General features: G+C 36.4%; 1 protein-coding gene across 2 annotated transcripts in view; it reads left to right on the forward strand.

The window, feature by feature from the left end:
- The window catches only part of sens-2 (zinc finger transcription factor senseless-2), a 69,985-nt gene that overhangs the window by 12,685 nt on the left and 33,060 nt on the right, over window positions 1–24,240 (forward strand). For both annotated transcript variants that reach the window (XM_028322908.1, XM_028322909.1), the window contains exon 2: window positions 15,167–15,295. In XM_028322908.1, coding sequence (XP_028178709.1) covers window positions 15,167–15,295 — 129 coding nt within the window. The remainder of the gene's footprint in view (window positions 1–15,166; window positions 15,296–24,240) is intronic.

Genomic DNA, 24,240 nt, shown 5'->3' on the forward strand with positions numbered 1-24,240 from the left:
TATTTAGAGAACATTAACTCTTTCGAGTGTTTGTCCACTATAGCTACTTAATTAACATCATTTTAAATCAAACCTAAAACATTTGCGCGTCTGCCAGGGAATGTAAAAAACGGGCAGACGTCAATTGGACGCAATTGAAATATTCTGCCCTGAGAAAACACTCAATCACGAACAATTAACACCTCTTAACCCGTTCTCTGTTCGCACGCCAATCAGTGGGATTGTACAGTTTAATCGCCAGGGTAGACCCCAAGGATAGCTACTAGTCGAATTTTGGCCAGGGTAGACCCCAAGGATAGCTACTAGTCGAATTTTGAAAAACGGTATAGGTACACTTAGTTTAGGAATCACTGAGTCATCATCATGGTCGCCAGGGTAGACCCCCAAGGATAGCTACTAGTCGAATTTTGGCAGGGTAGACCCCCGCTACTAGTCGAATTTTAATTTATTCACCTAGTTGAGGAATCACTGAGTCTTTTTAAATACATGGCATCAAAATTATAAGTGCAGTCGACAGCACATCATTCTATACATTTTTGTCGCAAATTAGCCGTGTTGTGCTCGGGGACCAAGGTCCGATTTACACCATCTTAGTTTGACTATATATACTTGGCAGGATATAAAACTCCGTCACCGCGATGCAGGTTTGTATGAGCGGCGGAGTGTGCCATAGTGAAGTAGTAACAGCGCCATCTGTTGGTCACTAGTTTGTAGTGGCGTCGCCACACTACGAAATAAGACTCTACCGTGTTGACTGTTGAGCTTGATTGCAGTAGTTTTGTCCCGCTACGCGCTATGAGCTTCGCTAAACGCCTTGCATGAGCGTAAAACTTAGCTTATGTTATGATAACTATTATATTGAGTCACAATAGCCCAACGGTGTCGGACTGACAATTCGGTAGTCGATAGATCCAGAGTCGGTAGTTCGATATCTGTCGAATGCTGGACTATAAAATGGTGAAACATACTTGTCTTAGCTGGGTTAACAAGATAAATGGAAAATTTCCAATATTGCTTACAAAAATCTCAGAGTCATTTACTTACACGATGTATTAAATAATCCGTTTTTAAAAGAACGACATTATTGCTTCTGAAATCGCTAGGAATTTAATGTTTATAAATTCACTTTTACATAAACCATTCCAAAATCGATACACCTTTATCAAACCATAAAAACTATACACAAAGATACGAGTAATAGTAGTTCTCAAGCTCTATCCAAAACAAACGACAACTGATTCATCCCTCAAGGACTCGCCGGTTCACACACTACAGTTACGATTTAATTTAGGCATAGATCTCTAGATCAATTAAAGCAGATGACACACTATGACTAACCACGCGTAGGAGTCGTGGCTCCGTGGGAACTGGCGGACTAGTTGGTCGACTAGTTGGACAACTAGTCTCAGACGGAGACCAGACAATTTTGGTGAATGGACGAGCGAATTCGGGTTTTGGTGTCACTGTGTTATGACGGATTTCAAAGAAATTTAGGCCCAGTTTTTTGATTCATAGTTAAAATAACAAATTGTTAAATTTTGCTACTAATGGTTAAATATTAACAAAATGTTAACAAATAGTTAAAAAATGTACTAAAAGTCAAGCTAACCATTGTTGGTAAAACATGTTTTTCTGATATTTAACCACTTGTCATTTGACATCTGTCAAATTTGACCATTGGTTAATTAACTACGAATCAAAAAACCGGTCCTAAGTCACACATGTAACTAGTACTAAGATTTTTTTTTAGTTTTCTTGTCAAATCGCACGGTTGTTAGCGGCCTGCATCCAGCGCCTTCCTGCTACCTTTATCAGGTCGTCGGTGCACCTTGTGGGTGGATGTCACACGCTGCGTTTTCCGATCTAGAAGTCATTGGGGGAGGCTTATGTTCAGCAGTAGACGTCCTATGGCTGAAATGATGATGACTTGTCAAATAAATGAGTTTTATAAATAGTAAAAGATGTTCGTGTAGCTATTGGAAAAAAATAAAACTAAAATAACAAATATTTAGGTACTTTTGAGTCTTGCACTTGTGTTTAGATTTAGTTCTCAACTTTAATGTAATCATTTTCAAAACATTATTCATTTATTTTAAGTTATATTACAGCAGTTTTTTCTACTTCTATGATAACAGAACGTAAAAACAAAAGTCACAAAAAACGATTTTGTCAGGGCTAAAATCATGCGTATGCGAAACAGCTAAAACTAAGATGTATCAGCGGGCAATGTATTTATTAACATTAGATTACTTAGGTTCAGTTTTTTTGATTCATTCATAGTTAAAATATTTAAAAAATGTTAGCTAATAGTACTTAAAGTCAAGCTGACCACTGTTCGAAAAACCTTTTTTTCTGATATTTAACCACTTGTCATTTGACATGTGTGTCAAATTTAACTATTGTTTATTTTAACTACGAATAAAAAAACTGGGCCTTACTAGTTAATTTGTATATTTTCACGTAAAACAGAATCCTCTAAAGCGATGAGTAACACCACAAAACAAAGGAACTGCCTTGATTGGTCTTCATGGACGCGGAAAGCGCGTGGGCCGGGATTCAATGTGGGAACTCGGCTGACGACGGCTGCAAAATAAGTCAAAGTCAAAAATCAGCGGTTGACAAGAACCAAATCAGCGTTTTCAACCGACTTCAAAAAAGGAGGAGGATCTCAATTCGACCCGTATGTTTTTTTTTTTCTATGTTTGTTACGCGATAACTCCGCCAATTATGAACCGATTTGAACAAATCTTTTTTTGTCGTATAGGTAATACCTCAAGGGTGGTCCCATTTAAATTTAATAATAGAAAAAACAACCCCCAAGGGTGGAAAATTGGGGATGAACTTTTTTATACGCAATATCTCCGCCGATTATAAATCAATTTGAACGATTATTTTTTTGTTGAATAGGTATTATCAAAAGGGTGGTTTCATGCGAATTTGAAGAAAATATTTCACCCCCAAGGGTGGAAAATTAGGGATGAACTTTTTTATACGCAATTTTTCTAATTTTTTTAGTTTTTTTTTTGTGTTCACACATTTGAAGTCGTTTTTTTTTTTAAGTTATTTGGAACTCAAATTCAGAGGGCTGAGTATGACTTTACATCAAACGCGTTCACTAGTGAGCGCGTAAAAAATGACTTTAAATGTATGACGGATTGTACAGCGCCCCTAGCGGAAACTTTCAAGAACTAAAACTTCCATATATTTTTTAAACGCTCTCACCAAGGCCCGGTTTTTTGATTCGTAGCTGCGTAGTTAAAATAACCAATGGTCAAATTTGACAGATGTCCAATGACAAGTGGTTAAATATCAGAAAAAATGTTTTTCGAACAATGTTTAGCGTGACTTTTAGTATTTTTTTAACTATTTGTTTACATTTAGTTAATATTTAACCATTAGTAGCAAAATTTAACAATTCGTTATTTTAACTAGGAATCAAAAAACTGGGCCCAAGTGAGCGCTGTACGTACAATCCGTCATTCATTTCAAAGTAATTTTTTTTGAGAGCGTTTGATGACTCACACTTCGCCCTCAGAGTCCTCGACACGGTTAGGTTATTTGTAGTATTTAGTTGCCTTGATATGTGCAGTCAAATATCATTCGATGATAATTTTATAGCTGTTAACGTCTTCATCAAAATGGATGGCTCCAATCATTGTTTTGCCAGAGTTCAATCAGATGATTATTTATTCTTTGCACTGATATCACTCCGACCCATAAATTGCGAACAATCAGTGCCTACCCGTGGTTTCGTTTGACCGGTTTTGGTTGAGTTACGTTGAGTATTTACTCTTCATAGAAAATCCGAAATTAAAAAAGTCATTCTTGAATGCTTCTGTTTAACTATTTTTTAACCGACTTCAAAAAAGGAGGAGGTTCTCAACTCGATTGTATGTTTTTTTTAATTAAAAGTTTTTAGACTTTTTGGAATTAATTTAATGTAATAAACTACGTTTTATATTAAAATTGACATCATTACCACGCCTATGTCTCACCTTGATAAACCGCCGACAAGTCTCACAGACTCAGTTACAACTTAAAATTCAAAAATAAAATTCATTAAATGTGTTAATCAACAACTTCCTCCATTATTTCCAAGTTTCGAGAAAACATTATACATTTTACTTAATTAAACGCAACTTTGTTATCTCGAACAAAAAATGTATTTTTGCTAATAATCTTATGTGAGGAAGTACTGACCCCGCCAATGACACAGTGAAGGTATATTCAGTAATTTCAGTACAGCTTCTGTGCCTTTTTTTATTCACAACGAGGAAGCTCTTGGCCCGTATCTCACGATGATCTGACAATCAGGCTGAAGGTGGAAGCGAGCTTCATTCGGAATCCTCAACCACGGAGGAACTGGCTATCTTACCTCTAACTGCCGGAACACAACAATGCTGTTAACATTGTTGTTATGGCGACACATAGGTAAGATGGTGGCTAATAGCCAGGCCTGAATCCTAAAATCATAAAATTAATCACTAACGTTGCATAAAGCCTTTTAGTAACGACATCAAATGTTACACCGTTGTGTAATGTTGGATACATTACGACGTTTTTTAGCTCCTTTTGTTTGTTTTACAAGTAAAACTAATAATCCATATCATTTCTATGCTATTAATAACTAAACTCACTGATTGGGTCAAAAAGTTGGTTTTTGAAGCTTTACTATTACGGGAATATTCTTCCTTTACTATTACAGACACTAGCCTAAATATAGAGTCTTCGATGTATAAGTTAATAAACCCATGCATATTTATCATCGTCATCATCATCATTAGTCTCCTCTGCAGGAGCGCAACTCTCATTTAATTATTATTACTGACGGGATTGCTATTTGCTAATGTACCTTAATCTTATTTAAAAGTCGTCTACCCTCTTTCGCAGTCTTTTATTACGATTGATATGTCTGCCCATAACATCATACCCGCAAGTTTCTTCAGTTACTCCGTGACCATGGCGCTTGCAACAGTGCCGAAATATCGAAACCTCAAAATTAAGGTCCATGGTAGCAAATAGCAATCCCGTCAGTAATAATAATTATGTTAACTGCCTGCCTTCGGGGACTGGTCAAGGAAAGACATACCTGACATAAAATTTATGTATCAAAACGCAACAATTAACCTAGAAATTAGCACGGCACTAAAGAAATATTATATTCAAAACTGCCACGCGGTCTCGTGCTAGATGGGCGTCTTAAAGGCCACCTTCTATCAACGGGAGCGCGTGGTAAGTAACTTGCTTCTGAATGTATGTAACTTCCTACTTTTTTATATTTTTTTATATTTTTAAACCGGCAGACAGTGGTGACTGAGTTTGTTGCGGCGCTTCTTCTCAGCACTTGCCAAATGTTTGTCTCGAAGCGCTGGTAGGGCAAAAAAAGAATGAGACATGTATATATAGGCTCCTTAAGAGTATTTGACGATTTGCAAGAACTAATTTAATTAGTCTAAACAAATAAAGATAATTTTGATTTTGATTTTGTTAGTGACCATGAAAGTTTAAAACAATAAACTCTCTCATTTATCCGAGGCAAATGGAGTATAGGTCTACACAAACCTACTGAACTTGTGTCCATTATGCGCGCGTTCGCTATAAAAATGAAAGGATCCTTATTTCTACGTTCCAGAAACACAATGGGCCTTATTTTCTGGCTGATAAGGAATACTCGGTAGACTGCCTGTCACCGCCACGATAACGGCTTAGTTTTCTCTGTATATGCTTTAAATGATTTCTTATGATGATGCAATCGACAGGTCTATGCATTGTGCTAATGATATAATCAAAGTGTTTTACGAGTAGAGGAATAATCCCATGTATTAAATTAAGTATGGTACATAGCATGGTTGCGAATATTTTGCAATCAGCTACGGAACTGTACTGTGTGTGTCACTCTACAGCGTAAAATTTATATTGTTTAATTGTATGTACTTATAATATTGATAAATTGTTTTAAACTTTCATGGTCACTAACATTATTATTATTATTTACGGGATTGCTACCATACCATGTACCTTAATTTTGAGATTCCGATATTTCGGCACTGTTGCAAGCGCCATGGTCACGGTAAAACTCAAAACTAAGGTACATGGTAGCAATCCCGTAAATAATACCTAACTATTATATTGATAAATGTTTATTTAAAAACCCATTCAGAGCAGTAATATTACTGAAACATGTGCAAGATCTTCCAACCACTCAATTGCAATTTAAATTAATGACCAACGTCTATGAGTCAATGATAATCCTAATGAGCTATAATAATTAGTTCGCACTATCAAATCCCTTGGAGCCCTCCGTCCTGGCCTCCAATCAATAATGCACTGTACTCCGACCACCCAAGCGGTAAGATGACACCGGGATTACGTCTCAAATCTGTGGAGTGGACCGCGAAATATATTTTTTGGAGTTGATACACTTTGTTCGAAAAGGCACCAACTCAAATTCGTGTGGATTCTGAGTGAAAGTCAGAGGAAAAGTAGACACTTAGACAGTGTGTTTCGGCAGATTGGAGAGTTTTTTTTTCTAAAAAAGTCTATCCTCTCTCATCCTAATTATAAAAAACCTGAAATAAGAATATCTATTTGTTTGTATTGCTTTCAACTATGTATTTTAAATGTTCGTACTCAAGTAAGAAAAGGAATCTTGTAAAAGAAATATGCAAACCGTTTCGGTAATTAGTAATTCATAGATTTGTGCCACTAGATATAAAGTCAAGCTGATGCTTTTGAAAAGAAAAAAATATAAATACCAGGTAGCAATCATCAGGCATCTGATGTAGATGTAACAAGAGTAGTTTTACAACAAAATGTTTATTAGTTTGAAGTGCTGTCAACTAAACCTATACCTACTAAAATTGAAGTTAAACCAACACCCACTTTTGTGAAAAACTAAATTCTGTTTTTCACGCAAATGTCCTTATATGAACTAAATTGACTAGTGTGAGTTGTGGCTGATCATGAAACACCCTCTAATCATAATCAGATGACTTCGGAATGTTCCAAACGCTTATCTGCAACACCACTCGCTCAACACCTCACTTGTTTATAAATACTCCACTCGTTCCTTGTCCATTCATTATCGAACGATGTTGAAATCGTTCGCTAATAATAATTCCGGTGGATGAATGGCCGGAGCCCATTGATGGTAAATGCGGTATTGTCTCTACTACTGTGGCTAATTGATCGCGAGCGGTTCTCTCTTATGTTGATAAGGTCTATGTTGGTGGTATTTCTGTACAATTGGAACTCCTTTTGTTGATTTGAGATCGCATCTGCTGAATGATTTTGGGAGTTGTCAACTACCATATCTTTTTAAGTAGGAACCCTAATTGGTTTTCGATTAATGACGAAAAAGTCTTTGCAAAATATGAAACAGACACATTTGGCAATTCAAAAAAACTTAGTTCTCTATCCTATGTAAGTTATAAAATTGTAGAGACTGTATAACATTATACTTTGAACATTTTAACATTTAATTATTATTAGTGAAATTAATCATGGATGAAAAGTTACAATATGACAAATATCTGAAACGGTGTTTAGTACGAGTATGTAGGTACCTACTATTCAAAATTTTATTTCTTTGTCAGAGTCAGTTCCCTAAAAATAGCTCTGTTGTCTAATGAAAATAATAAGTAGGTATTTTTCAACGGTATTTATAATTAATTGTTCTGTTTCAATGTTCTCCTCATTTCCTTTATTCTTTCTTATAAGAATAATTCCTACTTCTTGAGATAAAGTGCAAGAAATACCAAGAATATGTTATCGATACCGCTTTCTGAATTCAACTTAACATTATTTTCTTGAAAATGTTGTTGATTATGGTTGTTATGTGGTTAATAGTAACTAATAATATTATATTAATGAATTCGTTTTACTTATATGTGAGAAATGAAATCGGTTATAATTAAAACAAAGAACAAAAGTAGAGTCCAGCGATGATAGCATACAGTCTTTTAAAATAATATAAGACTTGTGAACTTCAAATAGCGATGATTTGACTCCAGGGTTATGATTTTAGCTATTACTAGCTGACCTAGCGAACTTCGTACCGTCTATGTTCATCAGAAATAACGTAGGACTCTAATGGTGAAAGAATTGTTCAAATACATAGGTTCAATAGTTTTGGAGCCTTTTCAATACAAACAAACAATCAAATCTTTCTTCTTTATAAATTAGTGTAAATAATTTAAATCATTCCATGACAGAAGATTTCAAAGCTGCATTATAGAGTCACAGATTTTTAAATATTGTAATTTCTAAATATTGTAAAGCAATTTTTATTATAATTTCAAACCAACTATGGTTATTTAAAACTTAATTTTACATTTCCACATGAAATTGCCATAACTAATAATCAATTTCACCGCTCGACAATCGAGATAAAGTTGTTACGTTCAATCAATCGACGCCATAATAATAAAGCTGGGCATCATCGACGAAGATAATCGAATAATATACTCGATGGGCTCGTTACGTTCGCGACTGAAGCCGACGCCCGACACACCCTGTGTATGTGCGTTCATTGATACTTTTTAAAATTGGATTTTTATTGGAATTGTAGACAAGCTATTGCCCATGGTTTCGCCATTTTTATACAAAGTCTCTATCGGCGATCAAAACACGTTTGTAAAAAAACTTTATTGAAATTCTTTATCTTACCTAACAAATTTCATCCACTACTTCACAACCCCATGAAATTTCTGAACTTTTAGGTGGCCTATTATAAAATTTGGGGACCATTGGCTTATGTCCCCTTCTCCAATATCTCAATACCAACATTTTCATAACCGATTCGTCAGTTCAGGCAATTAAAAATTGGAGGAATGTATGTTTAATTTGTTGTCTCTACTGTGAAATAAAATAACAAGTATCAAAGCATCAGAAACAGGAAGCGATGTTACAATTGTCTTCGTCGTCGACAATTTAGCGATGGACGGACGTGGTCATTGATTCTTATGATGCGCGGGCGCCATTCGGCGGTCTTTTACTTTAGTGAGTCAGGCAGCCTTGGCAATTTGATAAAAATAGAAATGGGAGTAACACAGTGTTGCCATAAATAGAAACGGTTAGGTAATGGTAGACACGGAAGACAAAGTTAATTGCAATTGAGCTTGAGCTGAAAATAAGCCCAGTTTAGGCATGCCAAATTCACGTACAAGTCTTTTAATGTTCGTTTGGAACACAAAGACAAACTTCCATGACAGTCCCAAGAAAATATTATGATATTTTTATATTTTATCTTACAGTCTGCTTACAAAGATTTCTATGATATAGAAATAGCATATTTTATCTGCCATATTTATCGCAAACCCAATGAAAGATGGAGTGGAGTCTCTCGAGGAGAGAGTTGGAGACCATATCTTGACAACATAGTTTTGGACACCATTGATAGATTGACCACCAATAGAGGATCTGTCAGTCACCATGAAAAAGTGAGAGATATTAACTACTTTGTGGTGCTCCTGTTAGTTGAGACTTACTTTCAGGAGTAGTAATGGCACTTCATAACTTCTGACACCAATTTAAAAACAAAGAAGTTGCTCGATTTCTTTTTAAAAACCTTTTCCAACACGTCTCCCTCACCAGACTCGTTATTTTAAATCTGCTCAATTACTTCCAGGATTGAAAGGAATTTAAAATTAAACGCTTACTGAAGATTCCTTCTTTTATGATTGCATGAATATTGTGGTTTTATTTTGTCATTCGATTCGTCCTGGCGCCACCTAATCTGTGGCTTCCTCCGCATGCGCTGATTCCCCTCGCGACTTAAACGAATGATATAAGATGATACACACATTGATCAGGATAAGCGTGGTAAGGGTCAAATTTCAATTCGACGAGTAATGGTTATAACTTTATTTTAATAATCAGACTTGTGCCACTCATTGACATTGTGAGATTATGATGGGTAGTATGGGTGAACTAAATTAGAAACTAAAAAATCATAAGTAGTCGTTAATTTTTGGATACCAGGCATCGGTAAATACTTTGTTAGAAGGACATACCTCTATCTTACAATACTTTATGTAAATGGTTATTTTATGGTTCTTGAAATTTCATCGAATCTCACAATATCAAAATCATTTGTGTAATAAATGTGACTGGCCAACATGAGAAGTGTAGAAGGATCTATTTGCCTCTGGTTTGTCTAATTAGACAGGATCGTGCTCCTTCAGTAGGGACACTAAATGAACTGATGATGATGATCATCATCATAACGTTTTTAATATTAAAATGTTAAGTTAATCCAGCGACATCTTCAATATAACCTGTAACGCCCCTGGGTCTACGGGCGTCTATGGGCGACGGTAATCACTTACCATCAGTGTGTCTACCATGAGTTTACGTTAGGTGTGCTCGCTAGCGACTGCGTAAAAAAATGTCATTTAAATGTATGATATATTGTGCAGCGCCCCTAGCGGCTACTTTCAAGAAATAAAATCTTCATAGAATTTTTTGACGTATTCGTTAGCGAGCTCACCTAACGTAAACTCATGGTAGACACACTGATGGTAAGTGATTACCGTCACACAGGTGGTCCGTTTGCCTCCAGTCACATAAAAAAAAATTGTCTAACAACGTCTCACAGTTTTCAATACCTCGCTTTTCATAAAATACATCACACTTTTACCCTGTGTTCTTGTGCACAGCTGGTACCCAAAGTCATGCTGTGTTCCTGTCAAGGTACCAAATGTCATGAACAGTCGGCAGCGATGACAATGCGAAATCGCCAGTCGTTTCCCTAACGACTCTGTCCTGCCATCAAGCCGTCACTCTTGGCGATCGCCTCACTGGCGCCAGTGAATCGCCCTCTTCCTCCGGCACTGATTGCCCTTGCTGCTATCATGCATCCTGTTGACTGGACTGGATTCGAGTTGGATTCTTTTGGAAACTAAAGCAGAGTCAAGATCAGTGTGCCTACCATGAGTTTACGTTAGGTGAGCTCGCTAGCGAATACGTCAAAAAATTCTATGAAGATTTTGTTTCTTAAAAGTAGCCGCTAGGGGCGCTGTAGAATATGTCATACAATTAATGTCATTTTTTTACGCAGTCGCTAGCGAGCTCACCTAACGTAAACTCATGGTAAGCCTACAGTGTGCCTACCATGAGTTTACGTTAGGTGAGCTCGCTAGCGAATACGTCAAAAAATTCTATGAAGATTTTATTTCTTGAAAGTAGCCGCTAGGGGCGCTGCACAATATGTCATACATTTAAATGTCATTTTTTTACGCAGTCGCTAGCGAGCACACCTAACGTAAACTCATGGTAGGCACACTGGTTAGAAAGAAAAAAAAAGAACACAGATTTTTTTTTATTTAATCCAAAATCCATAGACACCTACTAAGCAAGTGACATACTTTTGGGAGCCATCTTAATGCTTTCATAGATTTTATATTGTAAAATTGCATGACGTCACTATTTCAATACCTAAGTATTAATGAATGTGAAAGCTGTTAAAATCGAATTTTACAGAAAAGTAACTCTTGTTTTAATGCTAAAAAAATGTCTTGTTTAAAGATGTGTCTTATAATATTGGTTGAAGTAGGTACACCTAGATACTTCACGCACTAAAAACGATATAATTAAATATCTAAAATTAAATCACAATAAAAACGAATCAAGATCGTATCAAAAAGCAACAACGTAATTACAAGCTGATGGAGTCGATAACATTATTATAATAATCACAAGTAATAATCTCGGACCGATTACAAAACTACATGTGCTCGATAATAAAACATAATTATTTTTTAATCCACTTCAAACTTTCTGTTACAAGATAAGTTTGTGTTACCAGAAAATTACGTGTCAACCAATGTATTTTAAAATGTATGCCTTTAGGATAAGGTTTAAAGTCATTTAAAGAAAGTCCTGATGATGAATGCATATCAAGATTAAGACTGTGACATCTTGAGTTAGATTCAATTTTACAACATAAATCTTCTAACACTGACTCAGTCATTTTGAGTAACTCTGTCATACTGAACAATAATTTTCATTTGATTTTATTTTTAATATCTCGTGCATCATCATCATCATCATCAACCACCTTGCCACCACCTTGCTTGTGGATAGACGTCTCACGCTGCGTTCTTCGGTACTGTGCGGGAATCGAACCCGCGACCTCGGCCTAAGCCTAACAGTCCGTTACGAACTAAGGGCTGATTTTTCATTCGTCAGATATCTTTTCATCATCATCATCATCATTTCAGTCCACGTCCACTGCTGAACGGGTGCGCCAAAGTTCACCTAAATTTTCATCTCCGAAAATTGGAAGTCCGAAAATGTTCTTCCTAAAATTTTTNATTATTCTATGGTATGAGTGAAAATATTAATGTAATGTTTAGGGATAAAAGTGTTATGATAAAAAACAGTAGGAGTTTAAATATATTTACATAAATGATATTATTAATTAAAATTTTCGGAAACATGAGTGTTATGAACATCGCCGGTAGCACTACAAATAGTAGGTATGAATGAAAGCTTTAGGAGGAAAAATTTTAGGAAGAGTGATCATTCGGATTTAAAATCGTTAGGAAGAACAATTTCGGGTAAATAACTTTAGGTGAGCCAATATGGACCCCTGCTGAACATAGGCCTCCCCCAATGCTTTCCACGTTGATATATTTTAACTGAAGAATAAACTTGTCATTTTTGACTTTGACTTGACATATTTCCCATACTGAAAATGTCAATGTGCCAAACTTATTATTCAGTTAAACCAAATGGGCGACAGATCTATAAAACTCAAAAGATTAAAATCAATAAACTCCGCACTTTAACTGAGGCGATGTTCATTTGACATGTCCTGACTCCTCACGCGGCGCGAAAGTGATCCGACTTGCGCCGGCGCAATCAAGGCGGCCCTCTCAATGATAAGACAAACATTCAATTGGCCAAATTGCTGGCGCGGCTTAGGCTGGGGACACACGCGTGTTGGGCCCAGTTTCCATCCACCGAGGTGAAGAGGAGAGATGTGTTTGAATAACAAATGAAATTTCGTTATTTCCACGTTATCTCTTCGATCGAAAAAAAAAAACGAATTGGTTTAAGTATCCATAGTTATTCAGAAACATTTTGTCTCCTCTCCACTTTAGTGAAAACTGTGAATCTAATACTAGCTTTCTCCACACTTAATAATGACGTCAAAGGCATATATCGCCCTACAAAATGTGTGGGAGAGTCGCGTTTTGACAGCATATAATGTCAAATGGGTACTCGGTTGTCTCAACTGATTAGCAATGTCTAGGTCTACCACTCAGCTTGCCTCTCGTCAACCCTAGGCCACACATCGCGGTAATCCGAAAATTCGCGCTTTCTTGCATAGTCGCAATGACTTCACTCCGCTGTCACCCGAATATCAACGCGATGAATGTTGTTGATTGACCAAGCGACATTAAAAACAAAAAAAAAGATTAACAATATGCTTCAAATGAATTTACAAGAGACACAAATGTCCTTCCACAAGACCGCAGAGGTGACTTAATAATTCCGGATAAACAAAGCTTAACGAGTGTTTGCGTTTTACATTTAAGCGTTTATTGAGAATGATTGTGTCTCCTTAATCCGTATGATCGTGTTTCACCCTCATGATTCTAAGAAACTAATGAGCGACAGAACCGTTTTATTCACGGGTGTTATTAGCGTCAATGTCTGACACTCTAACGCATTTTTAAACACAATGAGAAACATAAATCTAGGTTTAAAGGACATTTATTTCTCATTAAAAACCTTTCAGTCACTTGCATGAGAAATTAACAAAAGTTGTCCAATAGCCAAAACAAGCAGATATTCCGTGAATCTCATTTGAGAAAGTGATGATCAAACCGAGGCCGAAGCCAGTTTCAGCTGTGGTCAGAAACGGATAGCAAATTATTATAATGCGTTAAAACGCATCGTGCATTTGCGGCCTAAAAGGTCTAGTTTAACTGATAATAAACAGTTCTGTAATCTCGATTTTGTTATTGCAATTTATGTAAATGTATTCATCAGTGTGTATTTTAAAAACATTATCAGTACCGTGAAGCAAAAATATTAATGATCTTTTAACAATCGAACACGAACTTGGGACTAAACTAGTAAAAATGTTTATAGATTTCAAAATAAACACAAGCAAATAGTAATTGACTCCATTTCCCAAAGGGTCCAGTTATTAAGTCATATCAGACACTTATCGGCTCGTCAAATAATATCAAATTCAAATTCTCATAGAAAAAGAAGAAGATATAAAATGTCCAACAAACGATTAATGATGACGATTAATAAAAAAACAATCTTGATAGTTTAAAAGCTTCTGGTCCTAACAAAATCAAAGATGACCGGCAGATGGCGGTGAGTCACACTAATCATAGCGCGAATGAGGAAGTGCCCTATTAAACGTGCGGCTAGAATTGACATTTCACTGTGTTCACAGTTTCACACCCTAGTTTTGGGCGTTTTACTGCAACATACTTTAATTGTTACAACCATTATGTTACAAATAATAACGAGGAAATTGGCTTGAATGTATCAGACTTTGTTTTTTACTGTTGACGCACGTGTCAATTTGAGGTAGTCATAAATAGAAAATCTAAAACGAATGAACTTTAATGGTCAAGTTTATTTTACTACCATGGGCACAATTTTTCTTTAACTGCTATTTATTGACCTTTAAAATAATTGTGTAGAATAGTTATATGTTTTAATACCTAATTAACATCGTTGGTACATTGTTATCAAACTATACTTATTAATGTAACTTAGTTTCATCTTAAAATTAAACTAGATTCCTAGAAGGAATCTTTAGTATTAATGACATCAATATTTACTAGAAGTGTCTTGCCCGCTTTACTATTTTGAAGCATTGTGGTGGTAAAAAAGAAGGAATGATGGTTATAGTGTGATAAGGATATTTGAATGTGGAGAGATTTAGAATTTGCCAATCCAATTCCAACGATATAATGACAATAATATTGATGTCATTATTACTGATAGTATCTGGAGGCTTTAAAATGTCAATTCATCTTCAACATCTTCAAACAGCTTCTTCCATTTTATAAATCTTTGTCTTCATACTTCTCTGTGTTATATCCAGGAGTATCAGCGACTTCAACACGTTCCAACAATTCCTTTTTTCCAGTTGAATATCTATCTTCATACTTCTCTGTGTCTTCCCCAGGAGTGTCGGCGAGTGAAGCACTTCGGAACGGCATCTGCCAGTCTCTGTGGGGGGCTTCTGCCAACCGATCGGAGCCCCGGCTGGCTTCCCCACCTCCAGCTCAAAGCCAGGACACCTTCTCTGCAAGAGGTAACGATTTTTTGCAAGATTTTGTGTGTTGCAAGTTTATAACAGCTGCTATTTTAGACTACATCAATGAGTCTGATATATCCGATCAATCGGACCAAAGCAAAGTTGTAATGTTACCCTGTAGCATACATTTTTTTCGTCTTAGACCTAACTAGGCATTCATCAAAAGTGTAAAGGACATTGCGATCAGAATAAAATTCACATAACCTATTGGATAAACGTTACCATAGTAGGCAAAGATAGCAACTTAATAGACGAGTAAATCCATAGCTAGAAGGTAGACTGAACGCCGAAGAATCAAGTGCAGTAAAGTTAGTGAAGCAACATGTCAACCAAAAGGTCGATCTGATTGCAACAGATATTATAATATGCTAACGCCCGCCGCGCATTCACAAACGTCTCAGGTCTCACAGTGTGCGTGAACGCACAAAATGACATACGAACCAATCACAGAGCTAGTCTATTCAACGCTGTGCATTCGATTTGCAGCTTCACTTAAGCAAGCATCGTTTGTGAATACGGGCGTAAGCTACTGTTTATCAGATTGCCAATCACAATATGCACTGTGTTTTTCCACAGAAGGCCAGCCTTAACTCAACATCCAATATAACCTATCATAAACGAAATTTCCAATAACACGGGACCCCAAATCCCACGGCTTCAGATTTGGGCTTGACATATCTTATCTCCCGTCTACCTTATCTATGGCAAAATTACATTTGTTTTATGACTCTGATTTGGCGGCAACGACAAAGGTGTGATACGATATCGCTCGACAGTTTAAACGCTCGCATCATGTTATGATGGTTGTAATTTTTGTATCGAACACGAATTTCGATAAGATAATGTACGGTTAGAATGTTTGAGGTTATGAAATGAACACTTGGTTGGGAGGAATCGGACTTTCGACTTAGATTGAGCTTACTGTACAATTGTACATACCTACCTACTCATTTAAGGGGAGGCCTTTGTCCAGCAGTGGACGTCTTTCAGCTAAAACGAACGAACGAATACACTCATTATAAAAATATTATTATCTACATAAACAATATAGATTAAGAAATAAATACTGAATGGAAGGTAATTGATATTCCTCTGGTTCGTAGACTCTACCTACCATTTTTATAGTCAAGTAGCATTTGCTCACGGCTTCGCTTGCGTGAAATTTCATGTCACAGAAAAACTTTATCGCGCGCGTCCCTGTTCTCAAACTATATTTTTCATCAAAAACAGTTCACTGGTTTAGGCGTGAAAGCGTAACAGACAGAGTTACTTTCGCATTTATAATATTAGTAGTAGGATGTCCAAAGTTTTATTATAAATCTGAATTCCTTCTTTCACCTAATCATCTGGTCCTTTCATTTTTTTGCCGACGGTCCACGGACCCTATAAATCGGATTTGGACATGTGTACTCTTGTACGCAAACATTGGTTTACAAGATAACGTTTTGTGGCGTCTATTTGAAATGTATGGATTGTCCGCGACTTCTCAGAAGTCCGTTGAGGGTAAAAACTAACCGATTTTGATATTATCGCCCTAAGGGTCACACTCGATATCACAACTTTGAAACAAAAAAAAATGTGGAATTGAGAACTTCCTCCTTTTTTAAAGTCGGTTAAAATTGAGGAAATACGCCAAATACAACATCATGATACAAAGTCTGCAGAGGGCAATTCAAGAAAGTTTCTACATGATGCGATCCAAAATCGAAGCTTGCTTAACACTGCATTCGTCTGAGTATGCACTAATTCTGATGATGATAAGAAAGACATCATTTTGTCAGCCACCCCACCTCATTTCATTTAATTGAAGTGAAATACACCCTTTATGAATTGTCAATATCTACTACTCAGTAGGTCAGTTCTCCAAATAAAATGGGAATGGGCCAGGCAAAGAAGAACTCGAGTTCAGTTCAGTTGTTAAACCACTAACAAAAGTAGGTACACTTAAAAAACTCCAAGAAATTTTAAAAAATACAAATACCAATGCGCAGCAATTCAATTACAGAAAAGATTACGAGCCGAACTTTGAATAATTCACAAATTGGCCGGGCTAATGCCATTGTCGCGGAGTCACGCAAGGTTACGCTTGCCCACAGTTGGTTTTGGTTAAACACGGTGAATAATAGGGCAAACACGATGTCGTGACTGTATGGACAGCGGTAAATATTGACAGGAGTTGCCATGCTTCGCGCACGAATGTTACCCTTTGATTGATCGACCCACTGTCCAGTTTGCGTTTTGTTTAAAGTTTACTACTTTGTTCGCATTGCAATCTTTGTCTAAAGTAGAGACCTTCCATTATAATAATACTAGCTGTGCCCCGCGGTGTTTTCCGCGGTAAAACGTAGCCTATGTGTTAATTCAGGATGTCAGCTGACTCCATACCAAATTTTATTAAAATCACTCCAGCCGTTTAGACGTGAAGAAGTAACAAACATACACACTCACAAACTTTCGCCTTTATAATATTAATTAGTGTGATTGCGTATAGTAAAAGAGTGCTGCATCTCAGAAACAATTTTAGCCCCCGACGAAAAAACGGTGTTATTTTTAGTATGCTACAGAATAAAATCCGCTGAGTATTTTCAAAATCTTAATTAACAAACGTAAACAAATAATCAAAATATTTTTAGAACTTTTTTTCTCAAATCCTAAATAAGGTGCTGGCATATTTTTCTAGGCACATTTTATAGAGTTTTAATAGGTATAAATGACATGACTCTACGTAATTTACAATTCGTCTAAAATTTTTATCCAATGACGTAATAATCAGATTTGCAGTTTAAACAGATTTGCCTATCGTAATTTTCGCAACCACCAAAGCAAGCAAAGCAAGGCGCGCCATAGATATGAGGAATCATAAAATTTTAAGGCTTGTTTAATCAGAAATCATGTCAAGTACACCTTAATTAGAGAAGTCGACCGGGACCGATAAGAAGACCGCGATTTACGTCACTGAGAACCTATCGCCAGAAAATAAGCTCCTCCATGCTGCAGCGCGCGCCAAAGCTAAGGAGCTGCAATACAAACACGTCTGGGTTCGTGGAGGACGTATTTACATGCGTAGGACGGACACGTCAGAGTATGTACTTGTACGTAACGTATCGACACTGGAACAGTTAACCTAAGTGAATATTGTATAATTATTTATTTACTCTCTTAAGCTAAGCGTGTAGTAATTAAAGATTAAAATTCGATAATAGGCTAGTTGCCTAAAAAAATTTTTTTAGTCCGTAATGTTTAATATCAAAAAATATTGGACACATATATTTTTATTTGTCAATCTAACAAATAATTACATAGTTATGGTGCGTTGAAGTTGCGCACGACGTCACAACGTGCGGCATTTTTAAGCAAGCGTTGACGTCACGGGCCTCTTCTTATGAACTTTGGGGCGCTTTATCTCTTTAAATTTTCATTAGTTTGAAAAAGTGAAAAATACGTGTAGAGTATTTTTTGATAAGTTAACTGACGGACTAATTAAAACTCTTGCTTTTTGACCCAGGCAACATCCCCATTGTANTGCCCTCATATGGAGAGCGACTGGCCTACTTCAAACTGCACAGCTTGCGGGAGCGTAGGACGCTCTTGGATTGTATGCTATTGTATAAACTCATCAACGGAGCCGTCGATTGTCCCTCACTTTTGAGCTCAATTAATTTTAACGTACCGCTTAAGCTCCCACGTTCCTGCAAGTATGTCCCCTTCGCAACAAAATTTAGTAAAACCAATCTGGGTTACCACGCCACCATGAGCAGACTGCAAAGGGAGTACAACAGACTGTGCAAAGCATGTGACGTCGACATCTTTCACCATAAGCCATTGAAATTCAGGCGCTCTGTGCTGAGGTCCCTTACAGCCACAGCAAATAATGTAAAAGAAATTTATTCATAATGTTCATTACATTTCAATTTTTCACTGTGTTACCTACTATCTCTTAGTTCTTATATTTGTAACTGTCCACATTGCATGCCGTGGCAGCCTTTAATTAAGACAGCACTTAGTTTTAAGCACTTTTAGTTATAGTAATTTCATGTATGCGTGTTTGTCTTGTTGGTTGTCCTAATAAATAAAATAAAATAAAAAAATAAAATAAGTCGTTAGCGTTTTGTTTGTCTTTACCCACAAATCTTGGTTTTGTTGACTAGCAATTATAAAAGTACAGTTTAATCTCAAAGACGCCGCTTGTCGTACGTCTTGGTGTGTACAAACGGACAAACATGCTAGCAACCATAAAACGTCAACCTATTTTCGACCTAGATTGATTGTGATAGAGTCAAAAAGAGATTAAGGTTTTGGTGTGCCAGAAACATGGAAAAGCTGTGTTTTAGCAAATAATTCTGAGAATTAGAGAAATCTGGGCGATGAAGATTGAAGATGGCGTACGGTCACCAATCTAGGTACGACTGTCTAGATTTTATGTAGATTTAAATAGGTAACTCATAAATATTAAAGAAAAAGAAATCTAATTGATACCTATTAGATAGACTGTACAAACCCGTAATTATTCATGGGATCTGTCTCCCAACAGTTGCCACGGCACTGATAACGTATCGCGGGTTCCATTCCCGTCATGACCAGGCGTGGCCATCTAATCCGCCTTCAATATCCTCTCAGATCTTGCCGCCTCTGATTTATCGCTATCAGAACTCTGTCAACACTAACGAAACGGACATGACGAAAGGCAGATTGCTTGATCTTGGATTTACTTATCGAAATGGATTCGTTCGTTATCACTGTATAAAGCGCAGAACTAAAAAGAGCGGTCTTGATTTTGTTGTTTGAACGAGTTAGGGTTCCGAAAATACAGAATTTAAGATGTTTCTCTGCTTAGAATGATATTTCTCATCATCATTATTAGGTCTTTTAGCAGCACGACCCATTATAATTTAACAGACTATCATTGGGGGAGTCCTATGTTTAGCAGTGGACGTCCTACGGCTGAAATGATAATCACTATCATTCTTTACGCTGGCCAGACGGCTTGGGGATGCCTGATGTTCGCATTTTTCCTTTTAGTTCCCTTTTACGACATTTACGGGAAGAGTAGGAGTGCACACGGTAGAGAACCACAAGGCAAAATGACATATAGCTGTATCCAAAAATATATGACATCTTGGTATTTCGATGATCTATAGAATGATCGATATGTATTCCTAAATCCATTTTTATATCTGCAGTGATTTTTCAAAGAGGATTAACTTGCAACGATCATTCATGTCCTAAAAAGGAAAGGAGGTGGTTGAGGATTCCGGCCCGGGTGAAGCTCGCTTCCACCTTCGGCCTGATCATCACTTACCATCAGGTGAGATACAGGCCAAGAGCTTCCTCGTTGTGGATATAAAAAAAAAAGTTTACATTATCATCATCATCATCATTTCAGCCATAGACGTCTACTGCTGAACATAGGCCTGTGACTTCCATGGTGACCGGTTGGCAGCGGCTTGCATCCTGCACCTTCCTGCTACCTTTCTAAGGTCGTCGGTCCACTTTGAGTTTACGTACCAATGACAATACAATAAATTGTTTTAACAATCACAATTCCCCAGCTCTAAATAGCAGATTTTTTATTACTAGATAACATAATTTACTTGAACAGTAATATAAATAATACTTAATTATACTCACTGTAAAACTATTAACCCCAATGAAAACACTTGTGCTTATCACACATATTTGACTCACATGGGACTCGAATCTACAACTGGCGTTTAGCCGTTTTTAACTTGATGGCACTGTACTATTGAGGAGATCCGTAAACGAACTAAAGTCGTTGACATAGCCCAACGGATTAGCAAGCTGAAGTGGCAATGGGCAGGGCACATAGTACGCAGAACTGACGGCCGATAGGGCAGCAAGGTTCTGGAGTGGAGGCCTCGTACTGGAAAGCGCAGCGTAGGACGTCCACCCACAAGGTGGACCGACGACCTCATAAAGGTAGTGGGAAGGCGCTGGATGCAGGCCGCCACCAACCGGCCATTGTGGAAATCATTGGGGGAGGCCTATGTTCAGCAGTGGACGTCCTATAGCTGAAAATGATGATGATGATTTTAGACTTTATCTCAAATACCTTTGATAATGGTATTAACGTGTCGTGACGTCATATCTTAATTTCTTTGTCGGCAATTTGAAGGATGTTGCGTATTTAGGTACGTCAGCACATCAAACTTAACACAGTGGCGTCTTATCTCATGGTAATAAAGGCTATTTTGCAAGAAAATTGTATAATCTAATGTGCTGTCGCCTACACATATCTTTTACTATAAATATTGCACTTACTGAATGATAGTTATTTTGATAAGCTTTGATGCACAAACATACTCGTAAATACGTATGTAGATAGGTAAGCATAGAGTTGGAAATACAGTACAAGCGAGTTTATACAAAACTTTGGGAGTTGGTTGATTTTGGCCCATAAAGTAAAGCTTTTTTCAAGGATTTCATACCACAAAGGAAAAAGTCTGTTAGGCACTTTTTCTACGGAATCTAGATTATGCTTTAAGACCTTATCGACTCAAATCAAAGTCCGCTTTTTGACAAAACACACCAATCTTATAAAGATACATAATGGACTTGTCAAATCAAAGAAATGCCTATACCTACATATTTTAGAGATTTCATTAAATAAGTATTTGTGGGTAGACGTCCTCGCTGCGTTTCCCGGTACGCGGCCTCCATTCCAGAACCTTGTTGCCCCATCGGCCGTCAGTTCTGCGTATACTATGTGCCCTGCCCATTTCCACTTCAGCTTGCTAATCCGTCGGGCTATGTCAGCGACTTTAGTTCGTTTACGGATCTCCTCATTTCTAATTCGATCTCGCAAAGAAACACCGACACACCAATCGATCAATATGGAAAGCATTGGGGGAGGCCTATGTTCAGCAGTGGACGTCCTATGGCTGAAATGATGATGATGATAATGATAATGATTAAATATTTGAACTTAGGTACGACAGTCGATAGCACGTCATAAATTTATTGTTGTAAAATTATAGTTAGCTTATCACAACTAAGTACATAAATTTCCTTCCACAGTGTACCTTAATGTGCTGTTGTCTGTACAATATTTTAAGCTGAAGAGTTTGTTTGTATCTTTGGTTGTATACTCGTACTTACGCGTTAATATCAGGAACTATATGAAAAATTAATTTAGTGTTGGATTACCCATTTATCGAGGAAGGCTATAGGCTAACCATCACGCTACGACCAATAGAAGCAGAGCATCACTGAAAAATGTTGCGAAAACGAGAAAAATATACGATTTTCCCGAAGTCGCGGGCTTATTTAGTACATTAATAAAAATACAGATTACCACAACATAATAATAATTATCTAATTTACGTAGACAAACTGATTGCGTTAATAAATTCAACCCAAAAAAATATGGTCATAAAGATACGAAAGATTCAATACTTTATGGATCCAATCTATAGAATCGAAATCTAATCAAGACCTTCAGGATATAACTTTGATTATACTTTAATCCATACGAGATTATTTATTAAACAAATCCAATGTGATTAGTGGAACAGTGAATATTTTATATGAAACTGAAAGAATTTACAGTAAAAAGATACAAAAGAAAACAATTTAATACTAATATAATAACAATGTATATTATTAGAATAATATCGCACAAGTTACTTCAGTTCAAGAAGCTTTCATTTAACAGACTTCAAAAAAGAGGGGGTTCTTAATTCGGTTGTTTTATTATTGCATTGAAAATATTGATAATGATATACAAAAATGTTTTGATAATTATGAAATGTAATCATTGAATTAATTACAAGTATTGCCTCTTATTTTCAAAGATATTGATCTGGTTTTCAATTAATTATTTATTTAAATATCTACACTTGACACAACTCACCGTGTACTACGATTTGTAATCGATATGAAGATTAAAATAATATTTACAACGGTGATAGGGGCATTAAAATAATGATAACATTGATTTATAATCGGTTTTGATAACTGGAAAATTAGGCACAGAAAGTGCTTGGGTACAATTTAATAACATTGAATATAATATAATGTAAATACTAAATAGTTATTTAGGTAGGTATGTTGCATTAGATCTCACATATTTTTGGGCCCCTCTAGACCCAAGAAAACGGAAAATAAAACAAAGTGAACCGCGTGCTAACCGACCCTCAGTGCCATCTAGTCTTTATCAATTACATTTCTTTATTACCCGCAATTAAATACTAGAATAATGCTAACACAAATATTACGAAGGGCTTAAAGAACCCTCAAAAAATATAACCCTGTAATTTTGAACTATCAAGTTAACAAAATATTACGTGGTTTTTCAATTTATTTCTTTATCAATTTACTAGATAATATAATGAATGGCTGAATGTTATAAAATTACTGAGTCATTCATAATCACTAAATGCTACTCATTTTAATATCTACTGCAATGTTGCAATTTTACGGAACATGATTTTACGCATTATTTTATTTTTAACATTATTTTATTTTTAAATATTAATCTAATAAACAGTATTGCAATTTTGCGCACGTTTTAAATTAACTAGTAAACGGGATCCTGCAAAAAACGGGATGCCTCTGTGGGAAAGAGCCCTTAGAACGAGTTTGGGGACAAAACTTACACTTTACAAATCCATCCATTCAAAACAATAGCCTGAGTTGGACCATCTTACTTCTTTATCAAACGTCATAAATCTGTCAAACTCCATACAAAATACACCGGTTATTGTTATAGTTACGGTTAAAGTAACTCAGTGTAACTTAGCCTTAGGCCCGATTTAACCAAACTTTTATCCGAGAATAACTCCTGTAGGCCTAAGATGCGCGCCGTGATTACTTTTATCGCGTCAAAATGTATGGGCAAAATCGATAAAATGGCGTTATAATATAACGCGTTAGATTGTAAACTAACAGTGGGTTAGGTTAGGTTAGATTGTAATTTAACTACG

The sequence above is a fragment of the Ostrinia furnacalis genome, unplaced genomic scaffold (assembly GCF_004193835.3).
Source record: "Ostrinia furnacalis isolate ACB-3 unplaced genomic scaffold, ASM419383v2 OfSCF0535, whole genome shotgun sequence".
Taxonomy (NCBI): Eukaryota; Metazoa; Arthropoda; class Insecta; order Lepidoptera; family Crambidae; genus Ostrinia; species Ostrinia furnacalis.